The sequence below is a fragment of the Periplaneta americana genome, chromosome 10 (assembly GCF_040183065.1).
Source record: "Periplaneta americana isolate PAMFEO1 chromosome 10, P.americana_PAMFEO1_priV1, whole genome shotgun sequence".
Taxonomy (NCBI): domain Eukaryota; kingdom Metazoa; phylum Arthropoda; class Insecta; order Blattodea; family Blattidae; genus Periplaneta; species Periplaneta americana.
Window position 1 is genome coordinate 183,526,396 of NC_091126.1, and position 13,669 is coordinate 183,540,064.

General features: G+C 34.0%; 1 protein-coding gene across 17 annotated transcripts in view; it reads right to left on the reverse strand.

Moving 5' to 3' along the window:
* The window catches only part of Vinc (vinculin), a 299,829-nt gene that overhangs the window by 87,441 nt on the left and 198,719 nt on the right, over window positions 1-13,669 (reverse strand). For 13 of the 17 annotated variants that reach the window (XR_011334655.1, XM_069838599.1, XM_069838600.1 and 10 more), the window contains 2 exons: window positions 13,510-13,641; window positions 13,065-13,124 (listed from right to left, as the gene is read on the reverse strand). The exons of the other annotated variants lie outside the window; for them this stretch is intronic. Coding sequence is in view for 12 of the 13 variants with exons in the window: in XM_069838599.1 (XP_069694700.1) it covers window positions 13,065-13,124; window positions 13,510-13,641 (192 nt within the window). In the remaining variant the exon portion in view is untranslated. The remainder of the gene's footprint in view (window positions 1-13,064; window positions 13,125-13,509; window positions 13,642-13,669) is intronic. 17 annotated transcript variants of the gene reach the window in all.

Genomic DNA, 13,669 nt, shown 5'->3' on the forward strand with positions numbered 1-13,669 from the left:
TCTATTCTAAGTTTTACTGCTTACGATTGCAACTACTCTAGGTTGAAATAGCAAATACTTAGAGACTCTGGGATGACACATTTTTATATGATACATTTCAAGACACGCAGGAGCCACAAAAGAAAGTGAAGTAAAAGAGATTTTGATTGGGCCACCCACATTTCACCTGAAACATTAAACAATCATTTACCTGTTGGGAAAAAAAAATTAGTGTCTCTGTTAATTACATACAATAATACTTAGTTTTAAGAAGAGTGTCAAACTATCAGTTGACTGTAACTTAAATTTTTTTAAAATTAAAAATGAATCATGTACGATACTTAACCACTTATAGCTAAAAAGTAATAAATTCAATTTTGATTGAAGATCTAACATTCTAAATGTGCTAGGTGCCAAAAACAACTTTCTGAGATACTGATGAAAAACACACTGCGAAATGCATGTTGAGATACCTACAAAATCGTCTCTTGGCACATGAAAGAGTCACAGTTGAGCTACGATAAAGACAATTTAGTATGATATTCTCATATGGATGTTCCTCTCTTTGGTTGAATGAAATGACATTTGAAAAATTGGTACTTAGCGTATTTAGAATGTTAGATCTTCAGTTAGTAAACATTTCCTCTCAATATAACATAAAATGCGATGACAAATTAAGTTCTGAAAATGCAACAAACGTCCAAAGTTACATGCAAAATAGATATTCATGCATATAAAACCAAGTGAAACATCTAGTTGTTTCAAATGTGAATTATATGAAATGCATCAAAAACAAAATTCTCATAAGTTACAAATAGAATCAATCATGCTAATAACATAATTACAGGTTTCATTGTTCCATCCAAATGTATTGGATTAGAATTAATCCATGCACATACAAACATAAATACATTCAACTTTTAAAGCACGACACTAAATGTATATAACAAAAATAAATGTAACTGAAGAGCTTGTGACTAAATTTAAGCAGCAGCAGCAGCAGCGACGGTGGCAGCAGCACCAGCAGCAGCAGCAGTAGCAGTAGTAGTAGTAGTAGTAGTAGTAGTAGTAGTAGTAGTAGTAGTAGTAGTAGTAGTAGTAGTAATAATAATAATAACAACACACCACAAATTGCGTACATTTCATTATGAAGGACAAAAATAATACACGTAAATCTAAAACAAGAATTATTGGGAATATATGACCTACACAGCATTCTTTGTCTCTTGCTATACAGAGCCTTCAAATAGACGTTCTTCTGTGAATCTGAGGCCACATGTGGCTGCTGGAAGCATGTTGTTTGCCAGCAGAGTTGGATATTCATAGCCCCTAAAGTCAAGCACATAGATTCCTCAAGCAAATTACAATTACAATAACCACATAGCCCTGTCATAGAAGATGTTGAAAATGATACGAAAGTACGCATTAACATGCATTAGTTCTTCTGAAATTGCTGCAATTTCCCTCATATTGTCATTCAGTTCTTCCAATACGTATATGGATTATTCCAATACAATTTGTTTTTTAAATTCTCCCATAAATACAAAAGGTTGGATAAAAAGTAATGGCAACAGTTCGATAATTCTGACATGGTTTTATTCACAGGGGTACAACATTTATGTACCTTCAATATAGTCGCCCCCCTTATTTATCATCTTTTGCCAAACGTTTGGAAGGCGTCGTACACCATCAGCACATCCATGTTTGTTGATGTTCCGTATTGACTCCTCTATAGCATAGATAAGTTCATCTCTGGTATTGCATCAGGTCCCTCACAGTTGTTCTTTCATTTTGGTGAAGAGATCGTAATTGCATGGACTCATATCGGGTGAGTACAGTGGATCTTCCAGAATCTCCCATTGCCAGCAATGCCAGAGGTCCTTGACAGCAGCAGCAGTGTGACTCCTTGCATTGTCATGAAGAATGATGGGGTTCTGTACCACCAAGTGTCGTCATTTTCTCCTGAGCACTGGACGAAGGTGGTGGTGCTTCACGCAGTCCCTGAAAACATTCTTGTGCACTACGACCTCGTGCCACACCAATTTTGATGCAGGAATGTTGCTCTAGTTTTGTAAACATGGTCTTAGGGCACTCACACTATCCCTATGAAAGTCAACGTTCTACACACTGCAGTAGATTGACAGAGTACTGTTGCTGCTGGCTGCACTAACTCATCTAACAGTCCTTGTTCAGGTCCGCACAGCTGGCAGCTCTCGAACGCACCATCGTCATGTGACAGCAGTGTTGCCATAACTTTTTATCCAACCCTTGTAGAAATATCATATGGTAAAATCTGAGGATCCCATCTTATCTTCAAAATTTCCGCAATTAATGCTAATAAGAGATCAGATGTATGCACTGTAGTGAAGCCTTGTTGAAAAAATACCTGTGTACATTCAATGTCAGATAATTCTTCTAGGAAAGGTGCGATTATATATTCCCTATACCGCTGCACATTCCTGGTATTTAAATAAAATATAAGCTCTATAATTCTGTAACAATTCACTGCACGTCATACACCAATTTTTTGGTCATGCAATCACATGTACAAGACTGGGTTTTTCTTCACTCCAGTATCTGTTATTCTGTGTCACTACATGATGAAATAAATAAAACCATGCTTCATTCGTGAAAAAAATTAAAAGTGGATCAATAGAGCCATTATTAACGTTATCCGACACCCATTATTAGACACATAAATTTGGACATGTTACAGTGGATATTCTTGTAATACTATATATGCCATTTCCATTTATGGGGGGACTTAAAAAAAAATAAAGAAAATAAAGTGTATTGGAATAACGTGCATATGTTGGAAAAACTGAATGAGAATATAAGAAGGGAAATTAAAGAACTAATGCGTGTTAATGCACATGAGATATGTGTGGCAGCACAAAGACATCATTTTCAACGTCTGCTATGACAAAGATAGGTTGTTATTGTAATTGTAATTTGCATGAGCAATCTATGTACTTGACTTTAGGGGCTATGAATATTTGACTTTGCCGGCAAACAGCATGTTTCCAGATGCTGCACACTCACAGATGTATGTATATTTGAAGGCTCTGTATAAGGAGAAAATTGAGAGACTTCTCAGAAATATTTCGAAAAAAATTGCTACATATACCTATGAAATTTTCTGCCTTAAACTGTAGGAATATAAAGTAAGAACTTTCATTTTTATTTACTCGGCATTTTAGGGGGTAGGCTCACAATACAGCAGACTGTTTTTGGCTGTACAAAACAAAATGATTGTTGCTGTTTCAAATATAATCAATACACACTGCAGCAAACAACTCATTTTCAAACTCAGTTGCTGTGAATCTTCAAGATAAAATTATAAATAGCCAGACGTTATTCTATTCATACAAGGAGCTCCTGAGCATCACACTTCAACTAGAAATTACTTTATTTTACTTTAAATAATAATAAAAAAACTCAATTTGTTACCGTATTTGATAACAATTAGTTTTGTTTCTATATATTAATTTGCAATTTATTGGTCTATATATTAAGAGATATACTTTTCCATTCTGTAATTGTTATTTCAGTTTTCGAATTATGCAGCACTTAAAATAATAAATAAAATGTAAAATATATATACCGTTGTCAAAAGAAAAAGTGGCCGCTCTCTAGAAGCAAAGCTCCCTTCGGGTATCTTTGCTATAATTTGGAGGCAGACGATGTTACATGTTGTTGGATAATGTTGCCTGATATCTACAGTTATAATTAAAGTATTCTGTGTGTTACTTGATAGCATAATGGTAGCGTTCTGGCCTCTTATTCGTAAGGTCGTGCATTCGAATACAACTTCGTGCTTTTTATGTCTTTTTTGTTTTGTTTTTAAGAGAGAGAGAGAGAGAGACAAAATATACATAATTGGTCCTTCCTATTTTAAGATTATTTTAGTAATTAACATCAGGTTCATGAATGTATTATGCCATGACTTTATCATTATGATTTATGACATTGTGGCTGCAAATGGAAAGAAAAAAAAGATTTTATTCTCAACAAAAATAGCTTTCGTGGCATAAACAAAACAAACTTACTGGCGTCTGCCTTAGAACATTCAAACAAGCATTCAAAAAACAAAACAAAACGCCATGATTCAATATTTAGTCTGTCTTCCCCTTATCTCGATCACATCTTGCAGTCGAGTGAGCATGGAATCGACTAGTTTTTGCAAATAGCAACGGTTCTTAGACACGACATTCCACGCATTCTGGATATACATAAGTGTTCTGCCCATGGGTCGGTCTTTCATTGCAAACCCAGCATTCTCCAATCTTTCCTATTATCTGCCTTCCTCTTAGTCTCCGCATATGATCCATATATCCTAATGTCTTCTATTATTCTTCTCAACCAGAGACCTAACCAATTCCTTTTTCTCTTTCTAATCAGTTTCAGCATCATTCTTTCTTCACCCACTTTCTTCAACACAACTTCATTTCTTATTCTGTCTGTCCACTTCACACACTCCATTCTTCTCCACATCCACATTTCAAATGTTTCTATTTGTTTGTCTTCATTTCGTCGTAATGTCCACGTTTCTTCCCTATACAATGCCACATTCCACACAAAGCACTTCACTAGATTCTTCCTTAGTTCTTTTTCCAGAGGTCCGCAGATGCCTTTTTCTATTAAAAGCTTGCTTTGCTCATGTTTGCAGTTTTTCTTGGGAAGGATAAATGTGGTAACTTCCCGATGCTTTCCACACACCACTGTCTCTTTCGCATCTTATTAGATCCCAGGGGGCCCAAGCGTGGAGATGAGCAGAGTGGATTTGACTAATTGGGCCCTCCGAACTTCACTGAAATTCACCGCAAGAGTTAAATATTAGTTCTATCAGGATGTTTGACCCGATCAGAGACCGGGAAATCCCAATTAGCCTTTGCCCCCCCTCCCCCCGCATCCTGGACTAGCTTCTACAAATCATCAGAAAATCTTGGCAGGGGATTGGGCCAATTTTTCCGCAAATGTTTCCACACTTGTGCCCTTGTAGCTTAGCGGAAGAACGTCGGAATTTAGGTGTCAACATCTCAGGTTCAATTACTCGTCACTCCTTTTCATTTTATTGTGGTTCAAGATAGTATAATATAATAATATAAAAAGAAAAACTAACACCAGTATTATGCAACTGTATTGTTCCAAACCTAATATTAAATTTATGTTATTTATATCGCTAAAGAACAATAACTGAATATAAATTATAATTTGAATATTTATGTCGCTAAAGAACGATAACAATATAAATAACTTGAATATTATTTATACAGTATCACTAAAGAACGATAACAGAATATAAATGATAAATATCGGTTTGTTTAATTAATATAAGATATTATATAATACCGATATATTTAATTATTTAAATAAAATAACCTATTTTACAAAGAAAAATGGTTATTTGTATTATAATAATTACTTACATAAAATACAGATTATTTACATCACGAAAGAACAATAACAGAATATAAATAACTTGAATATTATTTATAATGCTAAAGAACGAAAACAGAATATAAATGATAACTTGAATATTATTTATATCGGTAAAGAATGATAGCAGAATATAGAAAAAGTTAATATTATTCATATCGTTAAAGAACGATAACAGAATACAAATGATGACTTGAATATTATTTATATCTCTAAAGAACGATAACAGAATACAAAAAATTATAACTTGAATATTATTTATATCACTAAAAGAACGATAACAAAATATAAATAACTTGATACTGATAAAGAACGATAACAGAATATAAATGATAATTTGAATATTATTTATATCGCTAAAGAACAATTAAAAAATAAAATGAAAACTTCAAGAAGGCCCGAACCTACAACCTTCGAATCATTAAGCAAGCACTCTAACGCTGGTCTATGAGACGCTGATATGGAATAATTCCATAGTTCGGAACTGCTTCTACAAGCACATGCATCGTGTAACATCACCGTGACCCGAAGTGGACTTCGAAAATATTCGCTCTTCACGAGTGCGGCCACTTGTTTTTTGACAACTATACCTAATAGTAAGAATGTAAATGAAGAATCGATAATAAATTACGATAAATTGATACACTATAGAAAACCCATTTTGGTCACCTTTGGATTCATCGCTACAAAATATTTCAAACAACTCCAATATACACTGTAGCAAATAAATTACACAGGAAGATTGAAAGATGTTTTTGAAATTTGACTGCTGTATACAAGAAGACATGAAACAACTTCTGGCTGTCTCTCCCTGCTTGGAACAAAGATAACATTTCGTCTGCATAATCTGTTCATGTGAATGGCTCTAACCTGCTTATCAAGGATTAATTGGTTGTAGCAAATCATCTAAGTCAGTTTCAATCAACCTGAAACAGTTTTGTTTGCCACAGTGTGGGACTAGACTTATAAGTTAATGATGCAAGTAAATGTTCCAAGATTTAAGAGGAAAGATAGATAGTAAAGTATCAGCACAATGTCAAAAATGCAGAAACATGTAACATTCTGATGATGCAGCCAATACCTAAAATGTTGCACCATGTTGAACACCATGAAAGTCTTAACCATAAATGTTGAAAGTTACTTTCTTTTAAGCATAATTGAAGCTGAGAATATGTATTTGTTAAAATCTTTCGATAGAATCCTTGCAGTATTGCAATAGTACTATTGTAATACTACTTACTATATATAAAGTAAAAATACATATACAATGAACATCACCAGAAACACTGCTTCTCATTAAGATTTGGAACTTAGATTAATAATAATCAGAAGGTATAAATCCAGAGAAAAGAGATGAGAATAAAAAATAGTACATGACTAGCCACCAAACGATGGAAAGCTCCAAGAGTAGGGGCCACAAACTGTCAATTGGTAAGCATCAACCTCTGCAACTTCATCCTCAGGGTAAGGGTATTCATTCTGGAAATTGTGGCAAGAAAAAAAAAAAGTCCCTTGCTTCTGCTGAAATTAAATTATCTATCTCCATAACAAAAATTCTAATTTCAAACAAATCCGTGAAAGTGAATTTATCTCTCCTACAACACACACGTGCAATCTCATAACAAGTTTTACATTTAGTTCAAGTGGCAGATGATCAGATCATTTTATTTTACTCCATTTGGAATAATTATAATTTCTTGCAAAACCCAATATGTAGATGCATACAATTAAACTGCTATTCAATGCTGATAATGCATCATGCAACACTCAAAGAAGCATACTTTTGCAAACACAGTATATACATGGCTAAGACATGAACTATTGCATTATGCTTTCTTATATTTTTCATGCTCATTACAACGAATAAAATACTAAAAAAAATAAAACTAATGTGAATTTTATGAATACCTACTATTACCACATTCTCTAGTTTCTTTGCAGAAATATGTTTTATTTCTCTCCTGGAAACAATATATGGTATATCATTCATGATGAACGTTACTTTTCATATTTACAGATAAGATGTGGATTTAAAAATGGTGTTGGCTTTCATACGCAAGAGTCCAAAATAACTTTATTATTGATTTGCCATAATCAATTCAGCTGAGAAAATTGGTCATAGTACACGGTTGTTATTCAGAAAATTTTCCTCGATATTTTGGATAAAAATATAACAAAGAGATGCAGAAAAGTCAAGTACTCGCAAGGCATAATTCCTAACTTTATACAGATATTTTAGTAGACCTCACAAAATGCAAACAATAATTGTGTATATAAGATTCATAAAATGCAGATGACTAGCAGAAACAAGCAAGCAACATATTTGCTCTCTGAAAGTTCTCCATAGCAATTACAAATGCAACATGGCAGTAGAAGTGGATAGAACTTAGAATCCTCACCAACTGCAATACATAATGATTCTTCTAATTAATGTCTTGAAATTAACTATCACCGAGATTACACTATTTTTCAACGCGGAATTAAATATAAGATATCAAATAAAAAAACAAGTGGAAATTTGGGAGTGTGAAAATATACAATAAAGCAAAGCTTTTCAGTGTTACATCTGCAAATGCAAGTATTTAAAAATACTGCAGTTATTTCCAAAGTAAAACAAGAATTAATGATAAACTCATCTTTGACACTCACATTATATTTCTATTTGAATTTCTTTTTCATATAGACAACTCTCAAGCATAACACGAAACAGTTCATGAATTTCATAAAGGTTATGACAGAGACAGAAGTTCTTTGTTTGCAACTGGATGAAGAGCAGCAAAAGAAAAGGAAATTTTAAACAAACATAATTTCAATTAAACATATATGCAACTATACAGCATAATGTCACGACATTTTGAAGATATTTACATAGATTTTAAAATATAATTAGCAACAAAGCCATTTTATTACTCCTCCTCCATTTCCAATAGCAGGTGCTTGACTTTGCGTCATTCATTCACCTAAGCATTCCCAACTAGAGGTGGTTTAGCACTGTATGATAACTATCAATGGAGCAATAGTGGATTGCTGGTGAGGGAAAGAAGAGTACCCCGCAAAAACCTACAACCAAACACTTTATTTGTCCACAACCACAAATGTCCAAACCTGGATCATCAGCATGAAAAAGCCAATGCTGTGAGCCATTATTTATTACTAGGCTTGTAATGTTGGGGACCGATAGGGTGCGTTATGGTGGTTTCAAGTTTACTATCCATTCATCAATCAGTACTCTAGCATGCGTAAACAGTGTACCTGCTGAATAATAATGCCGAAGGTGAAAGGTTCTGAGGCGTATATTTTTTGCAGCAGAATTTGGTGAGTGTTTTGAAATGAATGTGAGTGAATCTATAATAATTCTTCTGCACATAACGAAAGGTACGTAAAAATATATTTTTGTAATATTATGTAGCTTATATTTACTTTAGAGCTGTCCAGATTTGTTTATGTTCACCTTGTTATTCACGTAATCAATGTCCTCATACTAGTTCACATCTCCGGCCTATGTACCATGCTGCAGTCAACATTTGTAATCAGCCCCCAACATTACAAGCCTATTTATTACTAAACATGCTAAAATAATATTTTGTGAAAAGGTAATGTGTTGTCATATTTTCTTCCAAGGAAATATCCTTGGTACTCTTTTTTTGTTAAGAGGCTCAGTAAATCCTAGTGCAACAAAGCAGTTAGAATGAATGAGAAAATCCATTACCCTTTGAGAATCAAATTGGTGAACTTCTGAGGCTTGCAGCACAATTCCCTAATCACGATGCTGCTATGCACCTAGTGCAACAAAGCAGTTAGAATGAATGAGAAAATCCATTACCCTTTGAGAATCAAATTGGTGAACTTCTGAGGCTTGCAGCACAATTTCCTAATCACGATGCTACTATGCACCCCTTGTGTACATCAGTATCATAACAAAAGTATCAGGTTCTTGAGATAGATCAGTGATGTCAGTCTTGAAATTATTATGTGCTCACTGACAATTTAATGAGAAAGGACTAACAAACATAGGCGATTTTTTAAAAATAATTTCAGAAATTTTGTTTGAGACACAGACCTACCTTCCTAATGAGCATCATCACCATTGAATTCAAGTGTACTGACTACGTAACTGAATTGTTCACAGATATTCCAACTTGGCTGCATTATTCAAAAACCACATTCCATGAATAGCAGGAAAACTTATGGTTACTTTATAAAAAAGCTTTATATAATAAAGACCTAGTCTTAGTCTTTCCAGACATATTCCAGAAAAGTATTTTAAATTAAACCATGATTAATTCGTTCAAATATTTCTCTCATCAGTTCATAATCATATTTCACAGATTTTGAATGATTTCTGCAACTGGTATTGAATGGTATGATACAGTATGACAGTGGTTCTACAACTTTTTTTAGTTCACAGAGCCCTTCGTGTGTAAGAATTTTTCTGTGGTGCTCAAAGCCAAAACACAGGCTACCTAACAATTACAGTTCGCAGTTAGTGTGGTTAGGTTGGTTAAGTTAAAGAATAAATTAAACACGTGTTTCAAAATCACAGAACAATTTGTGTAAAACGTTTTAAATGAGCAAATAGTAACTAGTTGGAAGGATGACCCTCTGGTTCGCTGCACATCTTCTCAAGTCTTGGAATCAAACTGGACAGACACATACACCAACAATTTCTGATCCACATTGACCTTCACATGATACTTGCTTTTACCCCAGCAACTGTCTAAAACCCAGCTTTGCACAAATTTGACGTTGCAAATGGAATTAAGATTGGCCGAGATTTATCATTTAGCAGCAGAAATGGATCTTTCACTGATATCCAAAACTCAGTTTCATGCTGGCAAGTTTATCTTCAATGTATTGTCACAAGACAGTTCAATAAATACTTTTCTTCTACAGAAGTAAATTCAGATGGTGCATTGGCTCTGAATGGGTATTTGATTTAGATGAACTTGTCGATATTATTTTCTTGAAAATATTTTTCAAACCAATAGATAAGATGTGATTGGTACTCTTTAAATAAAGATTTTATGTTGCAAGGGAAATCAACTTCAATGCGGATCACAAACTGCTATAACAAGGAGAAGCAAACTTTGCCACTATCTTCTTTATTTTTCTTCTCCACAGTTGAAATTTTTTTTTCTGAAAGATGAAACCTTCTTGACCAATTTCAAAACATGCATGATGCTGGCCTGCAGAGAGAGATTCAACGCATTCAACCTTTCGAAATATCACAGAAGTATGCTAGTTTCACCAAAAAATCTGTTTCCACTAAGAGTTTGGCATACTCATGTTTAGAGTACACTTCCAATCATACTTCAAATGTATGGAACAATACATTGCCATGAGAAAGTCATTGCGAGGTGCAGTAGTGCAACAATGACGTTTGTTCACAATGCATCCAAAGCTTAGCTTCGATTAAGCCCCTACAATCTTACATAACAGCCAAATATGGAGCAATCATCATCAGTACAAACTTCATCCACTCGAAATTATTTTTAACTTTAAAAATGTGTCCAGGATCTAGAACAAGTCTTCAGTCTTTTTACTTGCACTGATACTTCCACAATGTCAGTACTATCTATGAACAATATAGTATACCAAATCAAATGTGCAGCCTCATCCAGCTGCAACCTGAATTCCTTCCCTTTCACTGATCATCGAGATCTTTCGCCATGTGCTAGATTCTACCACTGATAACGTTAAACAAAGCAGTTTCCCTGCAGACTTACTGACCAAAATATCCACCTTATCTATTACAGCTGGTAGAATTACTTGTTCTGCATTGATATAGAGCTTTTTACATGTAGCATTTCCATACTTAATCCTGTATGATGTTAGTAAACACTGTTTCGTATGTACACCTACTGAGAAAAATTACCTTTTTTGTTGTTTTAAGCCTCTAAATTTTCGGCAAAATTGTCGCAAGGATACCAACCACGTTTCGAATATTGTTTTCTAAATAGTGTTTTTGCACTATGGTGTCGAATCTGTAGTCTCTTATCATCTTACAATCATTGGTAACTGTCTATGTAAAGTCAAAATCTAAATAATTGTAGTCACATTTACGATATTTTCGCTTCTTCACTTAGTAGTTTTAATTATACTTTTGTTGTTGATCCATAGTTTTATATACTGATTATTTAATGAGTCTTATTCTTTTTTATTTATTTGCTTTTAATGCATCATCTTCTTTTGCTCTCCTATTAATGTTACATCATCATTCAGTTGGTTTGATCTTCAATAAATGAAGGCTGCAGAAGACAGTTATTTACATATAAATAGCAAGTACAGAGATATTTCGTTAATAAACAACTAGAATAATTCATTCATTAGATTCACATTGATGCACTGAGCAACACTCATGTATGAACTGAGAAACAACTGCCTTCTGCACTGCAGTGACTAAAATAATCCAGTGTTTATTATATTCTTACATTCTGACACAGCCCCATCTTGCACTACTATAGCAAAGCTGAACAGTTAGTCGTGGTTTGTACAGTGTTCATTAGATATCCTTCGTATCACAGCATCAACACAACCACGCAGTTCAAGTGTCATTTCATTACGCCAGCCATGGCAGCACAAACCTTGGGAACTACTCCAGTATGATATGGATTGGAAGTGGTGTGCACCTAAACCACTATCTACCTCAAAGTGCTGACAATTAAGTGATTGAACAGAATGAATGCTGATAGTGTTATAATGTTAACATTACCACTGAAAAGCTTGTTTAGTGTTTTTCACAACAAAAATAAGTTTTATTTCAGGACCTTACACTCAATTACGTCGTTGGAAACTGTACATATGATTATTCCATTTATTTTCCAACAAATAGTTGCCTCGGCTTTTCGCCTCCTCAACTTATAGGCTAAGGTAAGTTCTATTTCAAAATATGGTGAGGACCCTTCATTCTTATACTATGTAATATTATGATGTGATGCAAAGGCTTCTCCCATTGCGTTGTGACAAAACATTCATGAATTTCATGTGGATGCAATCGAAACCACACAACACATAACGAATATATTCAATCCACATAAACACATTCACGACCAAATAAGGTTTTTTCATAAAAAAGGCAATATATTCTGAGAATAGTAAGGTTTCACTCGAAAAGCAATCCTTCCAACATCACACCATGGTGTCAAAACATCAGTATAATAAGTTAATATGGTCATAATTAATCGTTTTAAAATGTGATGTAATTATCCATTCATGAAGGTACCAGTAACATAGTACCATACTAAATATAATAATTATTCTAAAACCAAGCAATAAAAACAATTGTAGGTAATTTCTGATACATATGAACTATTCATTTCACATACTTAATATTACAAACAACTTGTCACGTGAATCTCTTAAGTCACACCTTAAAAACTGATTCCAAATAATGTAGTGAATAAATGCTTAAACTGTAAGCTGACTCTAGTAAATAATGGTCGCAGAAATGTGTTACATAACTTCACAGAATAAGTCTTAAACATTAATTATACAGCATTACTTGGTCGTAAATATGTTAACAATAAAATATATATAGTTACACATCTGTAATAGCCACGAGATAATCACACAGTGCAAACTAACCTAATGTTCACAAGATGCAGTGCATACCTAACCTAACCCCAAATTATAGTCTCATGAATTACCTCTATCTATATGATCGTCATCTGAAGTCAATTCCTGATATAAGAGGTCTGCATTTTCGCCTATGAAAAGAATCAAGAGTACCACATAATACTAGAAACTATATAAACACTGTTGTAATGTTCTTATATTCTTGTGAATTGAAATGAGATCAACTTTACGTCTTTAGGGTTATAGATGGCTAAATACATTATTTTTTTCCACAGTTATGCTTTATGTATTGTATAAGTAAGTGAAAACAGAATTAGGGTGTTGCAGACAAGGTATTCGACCAAAAATGTATATTACAACAATGTCACATTCCAATTATTACATATGCTCTAATCAAATGCAAGTAGCTACTTAAAAAGAAGTTACTTGAGAAATAGTGAGCTTCTTAATAAACTAGTTTAATTTCATTCGCTTATAAATCCATATAGAAGACATCACAGATAATTGGAGGAGTACCTCTTGCCCATTTTGGTAAAGGACTAACAGCCCTCATTCCACCACTAGGGACCTTATGAGAGGGAGAATGTGGGGACAGTCGTCCCACAGTTGTGGGCCCTGGCCCTGGCTGTTCTCTCAATGACGAGCCAACTGACAGCAACAACAGAAGAGAACATGC